General features: G+C 27.6%; 2 protein-coding genes across 2 annotated transcripts in view; one reads left to right on the top strand and one right to left on the bottom strand.

Annotated features, from left to right (window-relative positions):
- Positions 1–4,666: 4,666 nt before the first annotated feature.
- LOC147801355 (uncharacterized) overlaps positions 4,667–25,563 on the top strand; it is a 35,641-nt gene continuing 14,744 nt past the window's right edge. The window contains exon 1 of the mRNA XM_087155301.1: positions 4,667–5,030. Within this exon, the coding sequence (XP_087011427.1) occupies positions 4,866–5,030 (165 nt within the window). The 5' untranslated portion in view covers positions 4,667–4,865. The remainder of the gene's footprint in view (positions 5,031–25,563) is intronic.
- The window catches only part of LOC107456098 (monoglyceride lipase), an 87,615-nt gene continuing 80,024 nt past the window's right edge, over positions 17,973–25,563 (bottom strand). Inside the window, exon 7 of the mRNA XM_071187562.2 lies at positions 17,973–18,232. Coding sequence (XP_071043663.1) covers positions 18,218–18,232 — 15 coding nt within the window. The 3' untranslated portion in view covers positions 17,973–18,217. The remainder of the gene's footprint in view (positions 18,233–25,563) is intronic.

Below are 25,563 nucleotides of genomic sequence, written 5' to 3' on the forward strand. Positions count from 1 at the left end.
CACAACAGACCGAAGAAAAAGCCGACCTTTCTAGTCCCTCTCGCCGACCCAAGCCAAAACCTGTCCTAAACAGTGACCCTACTCCCTTACTTGAAATAGTCATATCTCGTTACCATAGTCACCACCACGGGTCCAGATGAATGGCTAGAGGAGTTCTCACTTTAGACAAACAATACAAATATTTCTTGGTTTCGTCCTCGCTTCAAAGAGTAAAAAACAATATTTATAAACAGTTGTTTACTTAAAATTCTTTAATAAAATTAAATGTGTTAAAATGACATAAAATGAGAACTATTGAAATATGACTTTTTTTTCTGTATGAACATTAGCCATATTGCAAAGAGAAAGTGCAAGGGTGGTGGTTTATTTTAAAAAAAAATATCTAAAGAAAGCTGTTGCTAAAGCGGTTGAAAGGTATTTCGGTATTTAAATATGTAATCAATTACTTCACTTTCTCTAAAAGTGGAAAGACATTGTCGTGAGACAGGAAGCATAACAAATGGATCGAAGATGTCCTCATTTTCTGTTGGGAGACTAGACTGGGTCAACAGGCAGTCAAAGAGAAGAGTCAATAAGCCAAGAACGACGGATCTGACGGTGCAATAATTTTGCCCAGAAATCCAGGCCATTTGCTTTCTTAAGAATTTAGATATGAAAAGAGCAAATGTCACCAAAGAAGGTGCTGACACTAACCTTTCGAAAGAAAGATTTTTTTTTTTGGAATTTTAAATTAAAAAAGGAAACGAAATAGTAAAAATCAATTTAAATTATACTACTTTTACCATTATAGGAATAAGATAAAATGAATAAAAAAATTATTTAAATGCCTTCCCAAAGCTTGAGCATCTTACTTGTCATCTAATTGCAATTTATGGCTGTAATAAAAAAATCCTAAGCCTAATTTTTTTTTTCTTTTTGGTTTTCTTAGATGGCTTCATAAAATAAATAGATATTATTAAAAAGATTTGCAAAGAAGAAAAATCTATGCACATTTATATTAAAGTGGAAGTTAAGAATTATTTTCGTTTTCATTATTTTTGATATAGTAAAATATTTATAATTTGTAAAAATTCGGAATGTATAAATGACCAGATCACTTGAGCTAAAAGTACCCGAGGCATTAAGTCGTTTCAAGTTATAATATATTTATTTATAATTATTAGGAAAATTTAAAAAGAAAAATATAAAATAATGACAAAATGCTGACTGATTGCAAAAAAATAAAGAAGTTTTACTAAAAATATTTGCTTATTTCACTTTTCTCAAAATTTTTTTAATAAAAATATCAGGGCCGTGATACCCAGGGGTTAGAGAATTGGAATTTGGTACGGAAGGTTCGGGGATCGATCCGCGACTTCGCTGAGCAGTACCATGAGTACGGGGATCTGGAGAAAACTTCCTTCCTCTTCAGATCTATGTCTAAATTGAGGTAGTGGCCTCACAAAGTGTGATGGTATGTCTTCGGATCATCTTCAGGGATGTTTCTTAGACCGTCGCCAATTGCCCATTGTGCAGCCTAGTGCGACGTAAATAAAATACCAACCAACAAAACTATCAACCTGATCTAGTTCACTACGCATTCATATGTGATGACAACATTCTGGCATAATTTAAAGTAAAATGCTTCTTTTATTTATTAAATATCACTGCAGGCAGTTTAAAAATGCAATATCTTGTCTTGTAAGGTATGAATTTTTTAGAGCGTGCGTCCCAATGATGTGACCCGGGTTCGAATACCAATGATGGCTGGGATACGAATTCCGCATCCGTCTCGCACCGACCACAGTGCTGACGTAAAATATTCTCAGTGATAGATGGATCGTAGGTTAGTGTCCACTTGCAGTCAGGCTGGCCGTTGGAAGTTTTCGTGGTTTTCCTCTCTATGTAGCGTAAATGTGGGTTAGTTCCATCAAAAAGTACTCCACAAAAGCAAATTTCTTCCAATATTTGATCCAGGAAATCCCTTGTCTTCTGGATTGGGTTCAAAATTACAAGGCTATAGAGCTGAACATTACTCGTAACTCCAAAATTGGGTCGGCTGTTCACTGACGGTTATAGTATGAAATAAAAAATATTAAAACACTTAGTTTTAAATGACAAAATTTGAAATGAATCAGTTGAAAATTTCCAGAGAAATAGCCAATTACAAATGCATTTTTCATTAATAATGTTAAGTCTTAATGTTTGTTTCACAGAAACTATTCAACCAAGTTATTTAAGTTCTTTAAATTGTTATTATTTAAAATTACGTGCTTAAAGAGAACCTAATCATGTAACCATTTAAACATATTTATACCCTGCAATTTTTATTGATTTCAATCATTACTGAATTAAAGAAACTAAGTTTTTCTTATGAATTTTTCTTAAAATTACCTTTGGTTAAACTAATCTTATAAGTCCCAAAATGTTCTTATTATAACAATAGATCGCAAAATGAATTAAAAAAAGTTAATTTAAAGAGATTCGAGCTGTCAACCGATTTCCTTCCATTTGGAACAACATTTTCCGAATTGCTACTACCTCCTATGTTTTTCAGGGACAACAATCTTAATTTCTAGGGGGAAAAAAAGCATATAAGGTAAGGTATATAGAGGCATATGGAAGGTATAGTTTCAGAGAATGTGCAGCGCACACAAAAATAAATAAATATAAAAGGAACCATCCTATATTATTTTTGATCTAAATCTAATGATTGGATCTTCACGTCCTAGGACTTAATCTTAGTAGCTCGACGGGATGACTTCAAGTATGCTAAGCAGTGCTGATGATTTTATAAGTTATGAAATGAAACACAAAAACGCGATTTCTCTGATTAAACAACCTTTTTTTTCAAAGGATATGGATTCCTGATCCTAAAAATACAGGGGGTGGCCACAATCTATGAAATATGATCCCAATAGTTTCTTCAGGAGAGCGGTCCTAAGTTTGGACCCCTTTATCTTAATTTCACTTTTTGCGCATTTTTCCATTTCTTGAAAATTTTTCAAACGAATTGAAAATTTTTTGTACACAATATTTTAAATCGTCGTCTATCTAAAGATAATTCCAGGCATAATATCGTTAATATTCATTATTTTTTATTACTTTCTTTAATAAAAGTCAAAAGTTGTCAGAATTGTAAGGCATGCAATTTTTATATCATTTTAAAAAATGTAATTTTACATAGCAAAATACAAAATCAGTTGAATAGCTCTAGAAAAATCGAATTTTAAAAAACGTCATATTTTTATTAATTAGCATATTTCAGATCACCCCCTCAAACCATTAATATTAAGTCCTCGAACGTGAAGATCGAAAATTAATCAAAGTTGTCTTTTTTTGCGCATGGTACGTCAAAGTAAGGTATACTTTCAGACGATGTTTCAGATTTGTTCGATTTCGCAAGTTATCAATATGATTAATTTTATTTAATTTTATTTTTTTATAATTTTATAACTATTCGTTGAACAGCAGACCTAAACTTGAGTTTACGGCTACTAATGTTCATCTCCATAGCCTTGTAATTTTGAACCCAATCCAGAAGACAAGGGAACTAATGGATCAGTACCCCCGTCAGATTTAACATGCATCAGTCACCATTTAATACACGAGGATTCTTCGGCTGGCTGGATGCGAACTCCCGTTCTCACAAACATAAGTTCAACGCTCTACCAACCAGACTGCCCCGGGCCCCAATACCACTAATTTGTATTTTTAAGCTGTTGTCTTTTAAGTCTTAATGTTTCTTATTTTATTACCTGAAATCCAGATATTCATCGATTTTTTCTGAAAGCTGAGTTTCTAAGTCGAAATTAATTTAGTATTTCCGATGCAATTTTAGTGAAATTTCTGGTTTAGTTCGTATTTTATTTCTTTTTAACATGTTTAGAAATTTTATTTTAGCAATATTTTGTAAATTAGTTATTAGGCTGGGAATTTTATTTATTATTATATAAATTTCATATAATTTATTATTTTATTTATATATCATTTATTATTATAATATATAATTTATATTATTTATAATTATTTATTATTATATTAATTTCATACTTATATTTTATTCCCTTTTATCGTATTTTTTCACTTAAAATTAATTAAAAATTTTATTAAAAGATTATTATATCATTTCACTCTTTTAGGATAAACAATAAAGTTTTATAAAAAAAAAATGGAACAAAATTAAATTGATCGAATTTTATTTTCAATCTAACAAATTTTACTTTCAATGTGTGGGGAGGGGGAAATGGCATATTAATCAACATAATTAAACAAAAACATCACTTAAACTCTCAATCGCTAACAGTTAAAAAAAAAAGATTCAAAAGTCACGAATGAGTTTGTATTTCTGTAGTTTTTATTGAGGTTTCGTTTTATGAATGGGAATTTAAAAACGATTACAGTTTATTTATTTTTTTCTCATTACCTTTTCCAGTAATAAATACGGATTTCCGATGAAAAGTTTCAGTCAAATGACAGAAAGGAAAGAAAAAAAAGAAAAAAGAAAGAAAGAAATCGTAATGATGTAACTTATGATCCGTTAATGTGATAAGGGATGCGTCACAACTATGCAAGTTGTTTTATTTTTCTCTGAAATTATTGTTGGTTTTTATAATGACAGGTATGGTTTTTTACAAGTTCAATTCCTTTCCGAACCGGAACTACAGCCAATCATAATGCTTTAAAGCCTGAAGCTTTGTCACTTCCCTATGGCCGTAAACATTTCACAAGCTTTTCGAAAGGCTTCTACTCTCCAAACAACCCATGTGACCCGCCGGAAATTTCCGGAAAAAAAGAACGCAGTCGCATCGTTAACCTCTTAGAAAGAAGTTTGATTCCTCCTGAACAAGTAGTCTAACAATTCCAGCTCAACATCATTTCAAACAATGCTTAGGATCAGTCTTCATTCACTGAAAATGATGCTCGCAGTAACGATTCTCTTAGCGACATTGTGCGCGTGCGCTAATGCAATTGATAGGGACATTAAATCAAAAGGACTTATGAGTGATTTGGTTCAAAAACCTATTTTTTATTCTGGTGAGATGAGAAATGTAAGTCTTCATACATTTTTATTTTTTTAAATTATAAACTTTAATTGGAAATTGAAACATTTCACGACTTTAATATGCTTATTAATATACTTTAATATGCTTATTAATAATTTAGGTAGAAAATTTATAATTATTTAATATTATATGTACCTTAGCATAAAAAAACTTTTTTTATGGATTGAAAATGTTTAAGAGAAATCCTTATTTTTAATTCTAATCAATATTGTGTCAATAAAAAACTTTTTTTAATTTCTATATTATAAGTGTTAAGTATGTCAATTATTAAGAGGAAATAAAAGTAATGATTAATTTTAATTGATGTAACGTTTAATTAAACAATTACATCTTTATAAACTTTATATCTAAAGTGATTGGTCTCTTACGATACTTGCGATAAAATACTTTATATTTCAGTGAGATGTCGTATATTTAACACCTAATTTTTAACTACTCGTAACTTTAATAAATGCGAACTCATAGTACTTGTAGTTTTAAAGTACTTACAACAAAGTTCATCAAAAATACTTTTAAGGAGTCAAATGCTTTTCATAATACTGCTTTTTTTTAAAAAAAAGAAAAAATATATGACTGCTGTGTAAAAATCTGCTCTCCTAAATAAATAAATATTGTGTCATTTTTTTTAGCTATAAACCTTAGCAATTTCGAAAGCGATATTCCAATAGGTTAGTTATAAATTATGTAACTATCAACTCTATATATTGTAACTATTAACTCTCCGTTTAATGAAAAATTAAATTGTCAAAAATCGCTATCATTTGCTACATTTGATGACAATATTTAAAAATTTTATTAATAGATTTTCGTGTATAAGCAATAAATAACGAAATACTCCGATACTATTCCTAGAATATTTTTACGAAATTATAGAAATATTTCTCTAATTAAAATTTGGTAAATAAATAAAAATAATGTTTTAATGACTAAAGTTAATTGTTAAAATCGAAAAAGAGAGAAATGTTTTCACCTAATATTTTCGACATTGTTTAAATTTTATTAGAAAATGTCGAACAATTTATAAAGAATATTTTTATTTTAAATATAAAATATCAATTATGTATTGCAAGAAAAAATAAAAGAACAGTCAAAGGTTTAATAGAAATTTAAATAAAATACATTGCTTATTACAGCTATTAATACCGAATTTTAAACATTCACTTTTCTGAGTTAGTACTAAGTAAAAAATAATTGAAAATTGAATGCGTTCAAATGAAAGCAATAGATTTAAACCTTTAGAGTTCATTACCTATTATTGCCTAAGTTTGTGCAGATGCACCTTTTGTATGCACCTTTAACTTAATTTGGTTTTATATTTCTTAAAATTAATTATTTCTTATTACTTAAGTTCTTACTACTGTTCTAAAGTTCGCTCAATGAATAGTTTAAATTATCTTTCGAAATGACAATTATAATAATTTTATTCGAACAAAAAAAGTAACTTTAAGTAATCTGTGTGTAAATACTATTCATCTATAGAGATAAATTTGAACTTCGAAAATAACAAAAAATACAACACATTAAAAATTATTCGTACTTGCATATACATATTCTTTTCAGTTTTTGTTTTTTTTTTTTTTTGTTTTTTTTAAGTTTATCACATTACCGTGGAAGATATCCTTTCTAAACAATATTAATATTAAAAATTTATTTAAATATAAAACCCCAATATGACAGAAAAAGTTTTGTTTCAAAAATATTTATTTGGAATTTTTGTTTCAAAAGAAAAAAAAACAAGTCCCATGAGATTTTTTATTTAATTTTTAAGAAGTCAAACCTTTTAAACTGTTTAATTTTTGAATGTCTTGAAAAAGATTCTAAAACGTTTCAAAAATGATGAAAATGTTTATTACGTAAAATATAATAATATCATGAATATTTGAAACTACAAACGTATGTCCATTACTCTATCTACAGTATTCTATCATAATATGTATATAATATGTATATTATGTTTAGAAATATGTTTTAATGTTTTAAATAAACCCAATATGGAAAAATTATAAATATCAATTTCTTTAAAAATTTAAACATTGCATAGTTGTAATAGTTTTACCATACACCTTTTGCATGCTGAACACACAACAAAAACTATGAAATTTTTATAAAATTGCTCAAAATTTTGCTAAAATTTAATTTCTTTGCATTCAAACAATTTTTTTTAAACTTAATACCGGCCATTAAGGAAAAAATTAATTTTAGTTTAAAAAAAACAATTGCTTTATGAATATGTATAAACACACAAAGAAAAAAGTATAGTCAAAACTTCCAGAATATGGTAAAATTTACTGTGTCTGGTTCTATGGGAGCTACCAAAAGCTCGGTAATTTTTATCGAAGAGCTTAGAATGATTACTTTTTGAAGCACGCGTTCGATTTACGCCGATTCTGTCGAGACTTCTTACGGCTTTTTAATAAATATTTTGGCAGTTACACACAGATTACATAGATTTCTAAGCAATTTTTAAAACCCAGATATTTTTTTTTTAAATGATACTATAACGACTCAAGAATCTCAAAATGCGCATATGAGTTATCATATGCGCATAAAACCTTCCAATTTTCGAACACTTAAGTTCGTTTTGCACCGATTTCCAAGGTTTTCAATGGCAATACCGAAATTATTTATGTGGATTTCTACATGATTTTTCCAATTTTTCGTACATGATTTTTCCTACATGAATTCTTATTTTTTAAACATGATATTATATGAAAACGCGGAATCAGAAATTTAAGGAATTGGGCGAAAATCAGAAAAAGAAGATTTTTTTCTACGATGATTCTTGAAAACACGAGCGAAAACGGGAAAAAAATCGATTGTTCGATCTAAATTCTCTGACCTATTTTCTTAAAAATAAGTATTAAAATATAAAAAATGTCAGGTCGTAATTGAAAAGTTAAGCATAAACGCCAGTCAAAATTTATCAATATAGTTATATCAATGTTGATATGATTCATCGTTCCATATATTAAGGTGGCAGTAAATTTGAATGTTTTAACAAATTCCAACATTTCTAACGGTGTGTGTATAAAGAAGAAAAACAAAACTTTTATTTGAAATAACAAAAAAAATTACTAATTGCTACCTCTTTTTAAGTTTTTGTTATTTCTGCCTGGAACGGTAATAGAAAACTTTTATTCAAAGAAAAAGAAATAAAATGAAGATTATTCACTTTTACATGGTCTTTGAACACGCTTTGCAATTATTCAACTTATTTTACTTGTTCCGCAATGTTTCCTTAAGTATGGAAGCTCATTGTTTTTAATCAATGTTGTGAAAATAAAAAGCAGTCAACGTGTTTCTATGACGTGATGAATTATTGCATTTATTTCGCAGTGACATTTTCCCGTTTCTCATAAACTTATACGGGAATTTTTATTAAAGAACTTAAACAGTACATTGCAGAAATTTCTACTTTTATGTAGTTGCTGGTTTGTTTAAAACTACCTGTCTTTCACAAATGAGCCAAAAGATAGTTGATATTGTAAACTGTTACGTATGTGAAATATTAATACAATTTATATTAACAATTCACTTTTTGAAATTCCGTGGTTAATTTTTTTTAATTAAATTTTTTTTAACAGCATTAAATTCTAACACTATGATATCTCATTCTGTAGACAATTTTTTTCCATTTAAAAAAGAGAGTGGTCTATCAAACAGTGCAATTCATTATAGAATTTTTAAAGAATTCATTAATCTTAATGTTACAAGTTTTTTTAATTAATGAAGCCGCGTTGATAGAAAAATATTGGATCAGATACGAGTAAGTGGGATAATGTTTTTTTTAAAAATGGAGAATTTTCAAGAACTATTGAACTGATTTATTTTAGATTTTATCGCTTAAAATTACGTGCTTTAAGAGGATATAGTCGTTTTATAATTTTACAATTCAGAGTTTTTCGAACATTATAAAATTAAATTCTTAAAATAATAACTAATTACTATAAATAATTTGTTGTGAGAAGTTATATTTTGCTAATCGTGATTTACTAGTTGGTAGGAAGACTTTTTGATTCGAAGAAGGTGCAGATATTTTTTATTCCTTTTTTTAAGACAAAGCAAAGTAGTAAAAAAATGAAAAATTTTAATTAACATCATAAATCCAAACTTTCGATTGATTTTCTGATTAACTTATAGGAGTATATCTTGCAAATAATATTTTCCCTGCTCCTATCCATTATATATTGGAGAAAAGAAATTCAAATCAGTAGGAAAAAGGAAAGTTTAGCCTGAAAGGAAATTTTTGGACCTGGTTAATTACAATCGGTGCTTATTAATTAATTGAGATATCCTAGGTTATTCAGGTTGGCACATTGCATCTTACACTATAGGAAATTTTGGATAATGATTAGTGATAATGTTCAGATTTGCTGCGACTGTTATATGGTGCAGGCTAAACAATATTATCGTGCAATTTAGTCCTTCTTTATTGTTCGTCTTGACGTTCATCTTTCTTCCTTTGCTAGAAATTTTGAAGTATCTTGAACAACAATTGTTCAATTTTGCTGCAACCTGAATATTGATGTAAGATGAAATTTATTATCGTACTCCTTAACTTGATTACACACTATGAAAAAGAATCTGCTCAAAACTACCTGAATATGATAAAATTTACTGTGTTTCTGTCTCTGTGGGAACACTAAAAAGCACGGTAATTTTTACTGAAGCTCTTTGGTAATGATTTTGGTAACATTAGCGGTAAAATATAGTTTCATAGTATGTGATAAAAATTGGAAAATGTGATAAAACTTGGTAATTTTATCACAATACCTTAAAACATGGCATAATAACCATTTATTGGGTTAAATTCATTTTTCAGTTTTGAATTTTTTACTAAATGTATAGTAATATGAACTATAATTTTGAAAACCAGAATTTCCGGTAAATCGTTACCGTAATAATTGCTAAAAATTCATATATTTTGGGTTTATTACTAAAATTCCAGTTCTTTTTGATAAAAATGTCTTTACTATACAGTACGGTAATTTTATCAGAATTTTTTTTTCTCTGAGCACGATACTATAGTTCAGCTTGAGCTGAATTGTTGTCCAATTTAACATATTAAGGCTACGGAAAATTTGCGCGGTGTTAGGATTCAACGTTTAAATGATTTGTTGAGAAGATCAATCATAAAAGTCTAGATTATTAGAAATGAAACGTTTCTTATTTTGCTCTTTGTGCGCGAATAAATTTTGCAATCTTTAAAAGAAAATTTATGTTTACAAAGTTTAATCGCAATTGTTATTCTATTGACTACTTCAACAGATATTATCTAAGAGGGAAGTGGGAAAAAAACAATATCTTACTCTCTTTTATATTATTATTATTATTATCAATATCTTTCACCTCGAACCGTAGCTTTGTAGCTTTACTTCGGAAAAGCCGTGAATCATTCAGTTGGTGTTTTAAGGCTATGACCTAAAACTAGATCTTGGAAGATTGTTATTTCAGTTTCATTCTCAGACATTTGACTCATGCATCATATTATGAGTCAAAACAAAACCTTTAAAGTACATAAAATAATACTTGCATAGTAATATATAATATTAAAAGTTTGTTCTAAGTTTGTTTCTGAATTGAGTTGTAAACTTATGTTATTATTTAGATTTTTCATCTGAAATATACAATTGACAAGTTTTCTTTTCTTTTTTTAATTGATCGGAATTTTTAGTTTTAACGTAAATTAACTATTTATTTTTTTGCAAAATATTTCTAAATCTTTGAGTAACTTTTTTTTAAATTCACGTTATACTTTATATTAGAGATACTTGTATTCAAAATACTAATTTAATATTCGTTATAGTAATACAAAAGTAAATAAAAGTGTACAAATTAGTTCTACATGGAGAAAAAAATTCTGTTAAAATTACCGGACTGTATAGTAATGACATTTCTGGTAAGAAAAACAAAAAAAAAAACATAATTCTGGTTCATAAAGCCAAATTATACAGTATTTAAACCATTTATTTAGTAATTTTTCCGTTCAAATAGTAATGGTTTATTAGAAATTCTGGTTTTCAAAATTATAATTTTTATTATTCCACATTTAGAAATAATACAAAACTTAAAAGTAAATTTGACCGTATAAACGATTTTTATGCCATGCTCTAAGGTATCATTACAAAATTACCAAATTTTACCACATTTACCAAGTTTTATCACACATTACAAAACCATATTTTATAGTTAATTTCACCAAAACTATTACCAATTATAAAAAAATCTCTTCGTTAAACCAAGCTTTTTGGTATTCCCATAGATCCATAAATTTTACCATATTTTGGTAGTATTGGTTGCACTTTTTTCTTAGTGTAATAAAAATATATTTCCAACTTAATTTTTATAACCGTAACAGTGAAGTAACTGCAGTTTTTACAGTGTAGGAAAAATCTATATAAAAATACTGATTATTGCTGTAAGCTTATAAATCATTGCTGAAAAGCAATTATTAAGAAAAAAATTTCCTAGTATGCTTTATTTTATTAAAAAACTTTCTTTATTTTGTTCATTTTAAATTTGATTTCGTGCACTTTCAGACTGAAAATAAAGGCTTTAAATTAATTAAAATATTTTTCACCAAGTCAATTTTATAACAAAGTCAATTAAATAACAAACCATCGTCTCATGCAAGCAATTTTAAAACGTTATATTTTTTTTTTCTAAATGGGTAATATAGAGAAAACTTTTCACATGTTTGTCAATATAGTGATATAGTTTGTCAATATAGTGATATAGTTTGTCAATATAGTTATATTTTGGGTGGAATTTAGTTAAGTTGAATGTTAACACATCATCTGTTTGACCAATACAGCAGAATGCTTGAACATATAATTTAATATTTCGAAATAATTGCTCAATTTCAATTTTATTACGTCATTCTCATCTCCCATTACAATATTCCATTGCGAATTTGCTAAATTTCACATTTTTAAGTACTTTCCTTGCAGTAAAAAACAGCGTAATAAATTCAAAACTTCATCCGTCAACAAGTGTTTTGAGTGATTCAGACTCATATATTACGCATTATGTATAACCACATACGGCACGTAGTAATTGTTAATAGCAGCCATTTTCGAATGCATTTTTCATTCACAACGAAGTCACATTAGTCTTCAAAGCATGAGTTATACCTTAACTTGCAAAAATAATAAAGAAATCTCTTAAAAACAATGCGTCAGTTTCTAAAAGTAACCATCTTCAATGAATCAAGATATAATAAGATAAAAATAAAGGTCTTAGACAAATTACCGAGGTCATAAACTGCTTGTATCACTTTGTTTCACTTTGAGGTTTAATAAAACAAATGCAAATAACTGTCATTTTCGAAAATTTTGATACTTTAAAAACAGGTGTTCCGATACGTGCCATCTTACAATATTTCGTCTGAAGTTAGGGGAGGTTGAACGTGTATTTAGGCCTTGAAGAAGAACTTTTACTTACGCTTTAACTCACAAAAAGAAGAAAATAGATTCGTGAAAATAAATTCACATGAGTACACGAGACCTTTGTTTTTAAATTACTTTATAATGATAGGCGTTTTTCTTTTTTATTTCTTTTTTCACAATTTTGCTGAATTTTATATTTTTAAAGTATTTTGCCCGCTGTAAAAAACAACGTAATAAATAAAAACTTCATCCGTAAACAGCTGTTTTGAGTGATTCAGACTTTTATATTATGTAATGTATAAAACCACATACGGCACGTAATTGTAAATAGCAGTTATTTTCGAATGCGTTCTTGGTTCACAAAGAAGTCGCCCGAGTCTTCAAGGTGTGTGTTATACTGCAACTCGCAAAAATATTAATGAAATCTCTTAAAAACAATGCGTCAGTTTCTTAAATTAACCATTTTCATGAATCAAGATAAAAATAAAACAAAAATAAAGTTTTAAACAAATTACCGAGGTCATAAACTGCTTGTATCACTTTGCTTTACTTTGCGGTTTAATAAAATAAATGCAAATAACCATCATTCTCAAAAATTTTGATATGTTAAAAACAGGTGTTCCAATTCCATCTTGCAATATATCGTCTGAAGTTAGGGGAGGTTGAACGCGCATTTAGGCCTTGAAGAAGAACTTTTACCTACGCTTTAACTCACATAAAGAAGAAGAAAAAAAAATTTGAAAACTAAATTCACATGAGTACATAAGACCTTTGTTTTTAAATTACTTTTTAATGATGGGCGAATATTTTGTATTTACTCGCCTTTGTAAGATGACTGTTATAGTTTACCTTGACCAACTAATAATACGGGATGTTGGGTGGATGCTGTCTTTTGTATGAAAATAAATTAACGCAATACGATTACTGAAATATTTGAATAGATTTTTCAATAATCGAGAGAAAAAAAAAATCTGTAGATAACTATGTTATTGAACTTGACGAGAGTTTGAACAATGCGTGAGAAAGGAAATGAATCTAATGCGTGATTTTAACTAACCATTTATTTTGATCATAAAATTGTTTGAATAATGAGTTCTTGTTTGTCCCGCTAGGATTAATTTTTGTTAACGTGAATAATTTCAGAAATTCTATAACACTTCGGAAATTCCCTTATTTGTTTCGCTTATTCTCCAGTTTCGCTTATTTGTTATTCTCCTGACGTTCAAACAAGGATAGATTTTAAGAAATCAGATTTGTCTGTCGGAAGTAGTAAACTCACATTATTGCTCGAGGAGGACACATAATGATGAATATTTTTGTATCAATTTGGCTATTATTACTTAAAAGAACATCTGTAGACATTCTTCTTATTAACATATATTGTGATAACCTCGGTAAAGCGGGCATCCTTGTGATAGATTAAATTTTCCGCTATAGAGAAGAACAAGGCGATTAAAGATTACAATGCTGTAAATTGATTTTACTAATTTAATATGATTGCTACACAAATACATAAATTGAAAGTAGAAATTACAGTAATAATTATTTAATCCTAATAGAATCATCATGATTAAATTTCATAAAAAATGTGAAAAAGCACAATTTTTATACTACTTACAAAGCTCACATGATACTCTATACTAATTCAACAGGGGAAAAATATCTAGTAGAATTTTGTTACAAATGATTTAGGCATCTTAGATTTTTTTTAAATGCATTTTCGCTTCCTATAACATTTTAAGCCTTTTTGAAGTGATAAAATTAATTTTAAAAAAAAACTGTAAATAAACACAATATTAATTGTACTACTTATAAAACTCACATGCTACTGTCTATATTGTGCAAAAGAACTTTTTATTTTGTCCGAATGAAATAACTTTGTCCTAAATTATTTCGGTCCCTCAGATATTTCTTGATGCATTTTCTTTTCCTTTAACATTTCAACTCAAATTTCAACATTTTTAAATAATAAAATCAATTGAAACTCACTATCCTCCTCTGAAAACGGTATAAGATCAGAAAACACCGTTGCTGAACAACATTATCACTGAATTATATCACTCTATGCTAATACAAATTTAATTAAAACCTGCTCAGAACTTATGAAGATAACCTACCAAAACAATTCTCTTCATTTTGAACCCTAGCGTTAATGTTAGTCTCTATTAAAAAGCCAGCATTAAATGTCAGGCTACAATACATCTTTATAAAATAAATTCTAAGATTTTCAACAAAAAGAATGAAAATCTGTTGCAATACTCGTCTTTTTCAAAGTTTGCGTAATGAACAAAAGGCTTTTTTTTAAATCGTTTTGTTTTTTAAACTAAATAAATATCTTCATTATTTTAAATACCGTAAACCGGGGCGAGTCTACCCATTTTTTCAGTTTGTCAACTTTCAAGTGGTCAAACTTTTGTAAATATTAAAGAAAAAAGGCTTTTAATAGGTGTTTCGGAATCGCTATTTATCCCTCTTTAAAGCTGTGAAATCGCTTTTAGAAAATATTAACAGTTACGCTGTTACTGTATATTTTTATAGAACTGTTGACAAATCTCTCGTATGGGGCGAGTCTACCCATTCTCCTAAAATGAATGTTAACATTGTAAATAATCAAATTTTACTATTAAATTGTTATTTTAGTTACTATATAGGATATTTATGAAGTAAAATTGATAACTTTATTATATATTCCATTTTTTTATTCATAAAATAACACAAATTGAGTATTTGATCGATTATCACATTTTGATCACAGTTTTGTTTTAATAATCATTAATATTATAAAATAACATTTTTTTCTGATTATTGTTGATAAAAATAAATTAAAATTAATATAAGTTTACAATTAAATAATTAATAAATAATAATAATTAAGGATTATTAACAAAATCATGGCATTTTTTGTAACATTTAAATCCATTTGTTTTGCGAATATAATTTCGAACCATCTGTAATAATAAATAATAATTTATTTAACTTGCGTTAAATAAAAAAAGTTAATTTTGTAATATAAAAATTGAAAAAATAGGTAAAATAAACATATTTTATATTTACATTTATATTTAACCTATAAATTTTCTTATTAATGATAAATTTATCAATGCAGAATTAAAATAATATACCCAAATTCATTTAAAATGACTTAATTTTAATATAAACAAAGTTCTAAATTATATTATTATGCTTTATTAAAACTAAATACGAATGGGTAGACTCGCCCCGCGAATTCTGGCTTTTTGTTTACAACAGCAAAACTTACATTCTTTTTGTTTTTTTTTTTCATATAAAATTAATGTAATCTTAGCCTTAGATCAGTTTATCACTTAACCAAAGTGAAAATAGTAATAATAATATACTTACGGAGCACCAACTAAAAGTTTGATGATTTTCAATACAAATCTCTCAAAAGACGTTTGAACAGGTCGGTTTAAAAGACACCAAATAAATAAAAACGGATCAAACTACTACAGCGCCATCTTCCTTAGAGTCTGAACTAAGTCCTCCGTCGGTAAAAATTTTTTTATTTGCAATTTAAAATAGTGAAAATTAAATAAAACTAAAATGGGTAGACTCGCCCCTGGATGGGTAGACTCGCCCCGGTTTACGGTACTATATAAGCTGTTAATGTGAGATATTGAAATAAAGAAAATATATCAATTTTCATATTTTTTAAAAAGATATTAAAATTATTTTGTCCCTCCCCTTTTTTTGTCAAGTTCATTACAGTATAATTATTTAAACCGAAATTATTATTTTGCTCTAAAGCTCATAGTACCTCATTTGAGGCATCCACTGTTTTCAAAATAAAAGGATTTCCAGAAACAACGAGAATCAATTTATTTCAAGTATAGTATTTTCAATCCTTTCGTAGAAACATTATCCTTAATTTTAGTTAAGTTAAAATCTTTTGTTTTTTCATATATGGAAAATTAGTACTTATTTGATATCTTAAGAAGATATTCATTATGTTATCAGAGATAAAAATGACGTAATATTTTTTTCTTTCCTTTTTTTATTTGCTATAAATATATGCTTACTATTTAACGGTTTAGTGGCTAAGGCGATGAACTGACATTGTAAAGGACTGAAGTTCTATCCTCCAAGCTTCTGTCAGCACTGAGAAAAAATGGTAAAATTGACCGTGTTCCTAACTCTTTGCTAACATCAAAAATTTTTGCAATTTTTCCCGAAGGAAGGACGTGGGGTAATAAGAAAACCAGAATTTCCTGTAAATTACCTTATGAACGGAAAAATTGCCAAATGAATGGTTTAAATACCATATATTTTGGCTTTATTACCAGAATTATGGCTTTTCTTTTACCAGATATATCACTACCATACAGTATGGTAATTTTGCTAGAATTTTTTCTCCATAAGTTATAGAAAAAACGTTATTAAAACTGAAATTACTTACAAATAATAACAACCACATATCGTGAGATACATATAATATTTATATGGTAGGTCGAAAACTGTATCATAGTATTTTTAAACCAAATACAAAGAAGCATTACAAGTTCAAAATAGAATTTTTATTATTTTAAAGATTCTGTAGCTTTGTGAATAATGTGGTAATAAACTACGATGGTTTTAAAATACTGTCTTTAAATTATATTTTATTACTTTACGCTTCATTGCGTATTTTTAGTTTCATATGTAGCTGCGGGCTTTTGTAGTTAAAGTCAATCTTAACCTTCAGGCATTTATATCAATGTGGTGGTCAACGAACTCTATTTATTTCTTTTGAAAATGTAATCACCATGTATGCTAAGATCTGTTTGACTTGCACGAAAGTCAGCTATTACTTTTTATATTACTCTGACTCATTGGAAGTCTGATATTTAGTGATTATATGATCTCGTATAAATCTCAATAAAATGTACGATTTATTAATGCAATCATAACCAATTTCATAACTAAAATTTCTATTTTAATGTTTGCTTTTTTTTAAATTTGTATATACTAGCTAATGGAAGGGAAATGTAATGTTTTTAAGAAATACACTTTAGAATAAATATTGTTTAAGTAATTTATTGTTAGTTTTATGAACTATTGAGTATCTTTAATTTAAATCAAGACATAAAAAAATCAAAGATTCATCCTTTCTCGATATTGATTTTTTGAACAAAATGAAGTCTACTGTAGCAGTTAGGTTTAAAATTATTTTTTCGTAGTTGCTGTGCTAATGTAGGTTCATAAACTATTTATTTGTTCTGAAACTGTTTTAGTGATTATGTGATCAATACTTTGATTTATGAATACGATGATTTCCTGATTCATTTATTAGCTTTCATACGGATAGAAGAATTCTGGTAAAATTACCGCACTGTATTGTAAATGACATTTCTTGTAAAAAAAATTCTGGTTAATAAAACCAAAATATACGTTGTTTAAAGCATTGATTTGGTAATTTTTCAGCTCATATGGTGATGGTTTACTAAAACTTCCGTCTTTTAAAATTATTGTTTTTATTACTCCACATTTAGTAAAAAATACGAAACTGAAAAACAAATTTCTCAAATAAATTGTTTTTATGCAATGTCTTAAGATATCATGATAATTTTTCAAATTTTATCGCATATTATAAAAAACATATTTTATTGTTAATATCATTACCAAAGCTCTTTGGTAAAAATTACCGAGCTTTTCGGTGTTCTCATAGAACCAGAAATGCACTAAATTTTACCATATTCTGGTGGTTTTGACCATGTTTCTTTTCTCTGTGTATCATCGGTTCTTTTCTTTTTTTTCACAGTTGTATCAAGAATAATCCATAGCATTGGTTTACATAACGATGCACTAAAACAGAAAAATGGGCGAATTTAATTAAAATTCCAATTTTAAAAACAAAATCTCCAGGATTTTTATTTTATTTTTTACAATTCGAAACTTTAGAAGCATTATTTTTAAAAACTCAACTGTTCCATAAGCAAATAAATAATAATATTTTAAATAATGAAAGTTTTAAACAGTTTTAGTACCAATTCTTTTTCTGTTCCGGGTAAATTACAGCGTTGTAACTCAATCCGAAATAGTTGTTAAATTATGGGGTTAACTGGCTACATTTTTATAATGAATTTTCAATAATTTCATTCTATAAATACAACTGCTAAATCGTGAATTAAAAAACTTTCAGTTGAATTCTAGATAATTTTTGAAGTTTATATTTATCATAGATTTTTATGCTTCCAAATGTAGGAGAGAGTAGGGTAAGGCGGAATAGCTAAGATTCGAAGGCCTGTTGGAGCTAAACTGTTCTAACTATAAACAAGACCTTTAATCATGATATTTATTGTGTAGTTGTGTACAAGCGAGAAAAAGTCATAAATGTACTACATTTTTCATAAATGATTTTTTTCTAGTAAAAGTTAAATCACCCTATCTTACTCCACTAGTGGGGTATGACTTGGTTCATATGAAAACTCTATAGGAATACTAGAATTTCAAGGAAAAATTAGCAGCATTTTTATTTTATAAGGCAATATTATGAACGAAATTCACTTTTAAAGTAATTATTTTCTTCCTCTGCCTTGCATCAGCTTTCGTAGGCCCAGCAAGAACTCTTTTCTCATTGTATCCATCCACATTTCTTTTCTTTTTCCTTCAGTTAGAATATACATCATTATAATATAAACAATCAGCATCTAATGTTTTTTTTTCGTCCTCATCAGAACAAACATCAATCAAGGATTTAGTTTTTTCTTCCTTTTTTTTATAGAACTGTTCTGTCATCTTAATTCTTCATACGTTTCTCTTTTTTCTTCTTTTTTTTGGTCACTTTGTTTTTTCATTTCTTTATCCTGGTATTTTAAATCGGCTATAATATCATACCCCAACTTGCCAAACCTGGTTTCATTCATAGACCAGAAATTATTGAAACAAAACAGAACCATTATTTAACAAAACCCTTATTGCTTGTTAGAATATGGATTGTTAGTGAACATATATTAAGAGGGGCAAAAAAAATTATAACTGTAAGGACCAATGAATAAGGATTGCATAAAAATAGAGTTGACACGATGTAACAAACTTATCTACGCAGAATTCAACAACAACAATACGCAAATATGGCCGATTCTTCTTCTTCTTACCAAGTAGAATTTAAATTCAGAATCTGTTTGTTAAAAAGCAGAATTAATTTCTCCAGAATCGGAGTAGCCGGTCTAACCTCATTCTCCCTTGTAGAATGTTCACGAAAAATATATAATTTTTCGGAGCAAGTTTATTTAAACAAGGCATGTTTAATATTATATTTTTCTTTAATCACAAATAATCAAAGATAGATTAAAATTTATCACGCTACTTTGATATAAATTTATTTTTTAAAAAAGGCCTCTTTTAAGCGACAATTTCAATGAAGTCACTAAAAACTATCAAGAGTAATTTTATTGCCTGATCATGTTTTAAAAACCGTGGCTTTGTTTTCACCTTGAAATGAAAAAAAGGTCAGAGAAAACCCTGGTTATACTTATAATTAGATGCTAATGCATTACTCATAAATTTGAATGCAAAAACTTATAAATTCAAAAAAGCATCAGCCCATCAAAAGACTGCCATTTAGTATGCCGAGAAAGTAAACTGTATCATTTAATAAATCTAAACTTTGAGAGTAAACACTTACTAAAGAAACAAGTTTTACAGCTTATAAAAAGGAAGCAAGACAAACCTTCAAAATTTATCAATCTGCCAAGCTATTGACATAAATAAATAATAGTTTACTAAGAAATGTGTATTGATTCCTTATTCTCAACCGCAGGCATTTTCATTACAAGTAGAAGAAGCACTAATAAACGACTATAATGTGACATTAAGTATCAATTTAAGGTATAAACGTAGAAAAAATAAAATAAAAGATAATAATAAAATATAATAATAAGAAAATATTTATTTTCTTAATAGTGTAGTTTAGGGATAAAATTCTTTGCCTAAAACAAGATAAACTCTTTTATAAGGAGAGTCATTATGCAACTTCAAAATAGTAAGCACATATCAAGATTAGTACTTGGATAATGTTTATTAAAAAAGTAAATTAATAAATAAAATAAATAAATGAGCAAAATAAAGAAAATCCTCATTTCTAACTTAGATAGCATTACAAATAAAAAAGTAGAGCATTCTTGCAACTATCCACTAGCAAAGGTGGGTAGTTAAGAATTTATAATTTTACGACCAACAGCTTGATGGTAGCAATGTGGTCAGCATTGCACGTCAGTCGCCGCAAATACCCCCTCTGAAAAAACACTCTGGTAAAATAACGGTACCGTACGGTAATGACATTTCTGAAGGGAAAAAAAACCAACATAATTCTGGTAATAAAAACCAAAATATGCCATATTTAAACCATTCATTTAATAATTTTTCCCTTCATATGGTACTGATGTATCAGAAATTCTGTTTTTCTAAATTATAATTCTTATAATTCCACATTTAGTTAAAAAATACAAAACTGAAACGTAAATTTAACCGAATAAATTGTTTTTATGCCATGCTCTAAATTATTATGATAAAATCCCCTCATTTACCAATTTTTGTCTTACATTATAAAACCATAATGTATTGTTAATTTTATCAGAATCATTCCAAAAGATTTCCCGTTGATGTAACCATACTTTTTTTCTCAACTCATAACAACTGCTATCTGTATTAAGTTTTGATTCGTAAGAATTGCATTAGAATTTCTGATTCACCAGAAGAACAATAGAAATTTGATAACATCAGAATTAAGACAAAGTTCTTGATTCATTAGAATTATAGAATTACGACAAAGCTTATAATTATAGAATAATAATATTTATAGATTTCATAAGAATTGCAACAGTGATTTTGCTTTACCAAAAGCTATAGTTTTTGTTTCATTAAACGTGTTCATGTTCTATTAGTCTTTTTTCAATTCGTATTTAAATGTTTCATCACGAAAAGAAATTAAGATAATTAAGTGAGTAACTGAAGTTTGCCTAAATATTTATCTTTCAGTAACTATATTTTACTTTTTATTCATGATAGTTAATACTCTGAACACAACACAAAACTATTAATTCGAGTTAAGAAATAACTTATTTACAAATTTCTATGCCTTTAATCTTTGATAGTTCATACTCTGAACACAACACAAAACTATTAATTCGAGTAAAGAACTTATTTTCAAATTTCTATGAGTCTGCACGCTTTTTATAACAATAAAAATTTGCAAGACTTATCGAGAGTGAAGCTGATTTTTATCCCGGTCCCTCAGACTTTTATTTATAAACGTATCTATGCCTTTAGTCTTTGATAGTTCATTCTCTGAATACAACAAAAAATTATTAATTCGAGTTAAGAAAGAACTTATTTACAAATTTCTATGAGTCTATACGCTTTTTATAACGATAAAAATTTACAAGACTTATCACGAGTGTAGCTGATTTTTTTCCCGGTCATTCGGACTTTACTTATAAACATATCTAAGCCTTTAATCTATGTATAAATCTTGTAATTTTTTCGATGATTAATAAAATCGCTTTCAAAATATTAGGTTATTCAAAGTATTCTGCATTTTAAAGCCCTTATTTTTTATTTTCTTTTTGCAAGCAATTTGGTAGATGATAGTTCTGTGACAAAAATTTTTGAACGAGGATCTATAATACATCTCTATAAATTAAAAATTTATTTCAGATCTGTTTATTAAAGGTTAATTGCATATTATTCAGCAATTATTAAGTACTTGAATTATAGGATATATTTAAAATTGGGGAACTTTGAAAATAAACGGGTCGAAAATCCTACAAAAATCAACTACTCACAGCCAATTCTGACACAAAGTAGGCTTCAAATGTTTCCAGAAAGCAACCTTTGACCCTAGATCTCAAGTTCATGTTCTTCTTTCATACTTTTCATAACTTTCAATGATAGAAACGTGTTTAAACTTTTTATAAGATAAAAAAAAAACTTCTGCTCTAATTTTTCTTGAGGGTGATTGCACGGCCAAGAATTTTCACTGACACTACGTAAGCAAATCAGGTTAATATTCTTCCAAATTTCACTTTAAAACATAAATAATAATTATTTTTTCTCCTACAAAGAATAACCTGTTTTAAGACCAGTATAGGCAGAAGGAGAAATTGTCTCATATTACTTTGAATTATATAGAATAAAATATACAATTCAGTAATTATTACTTCAGTTGCAATCCGTAAATAAAATTCATGATGTCAGTATTTGCTTATTTGAAAACATAAAATTGATTAAAAAATCGAAAGCTAAAAACCAACAGTAAAGGTATTTATTAAATAAATTTTAGTGAAAAGAAAATTTACCATGTTTTTCAAATAACGTGAATTGTCTAAATTTTAAGTTCCGGGTATGTTAGTCTACAGAATACATGACCAAATAAACCTATTACACGCCCAAACATTTTCTTCAAAGCAAATTTATAAAAGTATATAAATGCACTTATTATAAATCAGCCAAAAAAATGACATTAGCAACATTATTTACACCAATACTTATATTTTAAGTATAAATTAAAAGTAATGAAGTATTATTAACAAAGAAATGGTTGTTAACAAAGAGAGATTGAAATAAATTTCTTTTATTAAAAATAAGTATGATCAGGGAACAAAAAAAGAATATACAAAATACATACTGTATACTATAAATACATACTATATATATACTATATAATAAATACTATATTTAATAAACAATGTATTTAATATTAAACATATTTATTTACTGTATTTAATATTAAGCATTTTTAAATAACAAAAAACTAAACCATATTTTGATACTATTTAGTACCTAGAATCATTTTACATTTTTGAACTTATTGTGTTAGACTTAAAAATACACCGAGACAAAAAATATAGTCAAAACTACCAGAATTAGGTTAAATATATCATGTTTCTGCATCGATGGGAACACCAACAGCCTTGGAAATTTGTATCGAAATGCTTTGGTAATGATTTATGTAAAATCAACGATAAAATATCGTTTTATAATATGTGATAAAATTTGGTAAAGGTTGTAAAATTTGATAATTTCATCATGATATCTAAGAGCATAGCATAAAAACCATTCTTTCGGTAAAATTTTTTTTTCACTTTCGTATTTTATACTAAATGTGTGACCAGAATTTCTGTCAAACAGTTACCCTGTGTGAGGAAAAATTACCAAATGAATGGTTTGACTTATTGGAATTACATACATTTGCAGGCTTGTATGCACAATTTTGGCTTATAAAACTTATTATATTAGGCTTGTCAAATAGAAAGACAGATTGCACAATGCAGAGAAGGACAGCACGAAGATACACCCAAGAGGGAAACAGCGGGATTCGAACCTGCTACCTCCACGATTTGCGCAGCTTTTATCGGGCGATACCGCTCAATCAAGGACGCCTTGAGTACTTTAATTACCGTATATATTTTTTTAATGACAGAATGATTTTTTTTTTTACAAATAAACCAGAAATGTCATTACAGTGGGGTAATTTTAGCAGATTTTTTTTCTCCGTGGAGAAATTATTAAAAAAATACATTAGTTACTGCTCCCCTATATCTACTTTTTTCTCCGCGTTACCTTATCAAGGTAACCTTATCAAGTACGTTACCTTATCAGGTATACAATTAAAAATGTTTCAGTGCGTTGAACTATATTATAATTCAAATTTCTTGGTACTTTAATGTGGTTCCGTGTTGAACCACATTGTGATACTTGCACTTTTGATGCTTGATTACAGGATTTTATGGTTCTAACTGGAACAGAAACTTTTTCAATATGATATTTAAAAAAATGTTGCATCAAGCTTGAACGGTATTAAGATTCAAATAAATTTTTCTGAGAGTGCATACAATGTTCAAACAATTTCACCAAATCAGTGCAAGCGAAATAACTCAAAATGTAATGTATTAAAATGTTCATAATCGTTTTTTCAATTAGTTTATTATTTAGATATCTAAAACTCCATTGGACATTATCATCCAATTTCTAATTTATTATAAAAATGTATGCTTCTTCCAGAAAAGGAATGTTATATGAAACATGGAGAAATTTTTTTTGGGTAAATTACCGTACAGTATGGTAAAGGAGTTTTTGATAAAAACAAAAAAAAAACATAATTTTGCTGATAAAACCAAAATATACGGTATTTAAACCATTTATTTGGTAATTTTTCCGTTTATAAGGTAACAGTTTAACCAGAAATTCTGGATTTCCAAGTTATAGTTCCTTTTACCATACATTTAGTAAAAATACAAAGTAAATTTTACCGAATAAATGGTATCATGATTAAATTACCCAATTGTGCCATATTGCCATACTTAATTTTACCAATAAAACAATTTACTGATAATTTTACCAAAATCATTGCCAAAGTGCTTTGACAAAATTTACAGTGCTCTTTGAAGTTGCCACAGTGCAGAAACACTGTAGATTTTGCCACATTCTGGTAGTTTTGACCATATTTTTTCATAGTGCACTTATATATTTCGAAAAAATACCCAAAAATGCCTGAAAAGTTTTTTCCTAACATCATCTATTTTGCATCTTTATCTCTTAATACTAAAGTATTGCTTATACAACTTACACTTAAGCACTTTTTAGTCAATAAAACATTTACATCCTTTAACCAAAGGGGGTGAATCTGAATTTTATGTTTAGGTGAAATTTTTTCCAACTTATTTTAACGGTGGGCACTTTAAATGAGATTATGTTTAAATTCTAAATTATAAGTTTCCAATTTTTGAAGCTTTACATTAAAATTCAGCTCCAAGCAAAGAATAAACAAAAATATTTTACGCTAGCTGCGAGGTCAAAAGAGGATATTTAAAAAAGAGCCATGAATGCATAGAAAAACAGGTTTTACTTCAAATCTTAACAAATGTAAACAAAAACGATAACTACACCCTTTTTATCTTTTCAATTCAAAACATGTTTGAGGTTTTGCTTTTTTCTTATCATCAGATATCTTTCCTTCATATATTTTATACTTCAAATGAAAAAAAGAAACTTGAAAATACTATTAGCTATTTCTTAAATTCTCATTAGCAATTCAAAAAGTTTTTATTACTCATAAACTTTTATAACTATTTAAATTTTTTATTTAATCATAAGAAAATGAACCTTGATTTTAGTTATCGATATAATGAATATTA

The sequence above is a fragment of the Parasteatoda tepidariorum genome, chromosome 11, assembly GCF_982258835.1.
Source record: "Parasteatoda tepidariorum strain Cologne lab strain chromosome 11, Ptep-v5.0, whole genome shotgun sequence".
Taxonomy (NCBI): domain Eukaryota; kingdom Metazoa; phylum Arthropoda; class Arachnida; order Araneae; family Theridiidae; genus Parasteatoda; species Parasteatoda tepidariorum.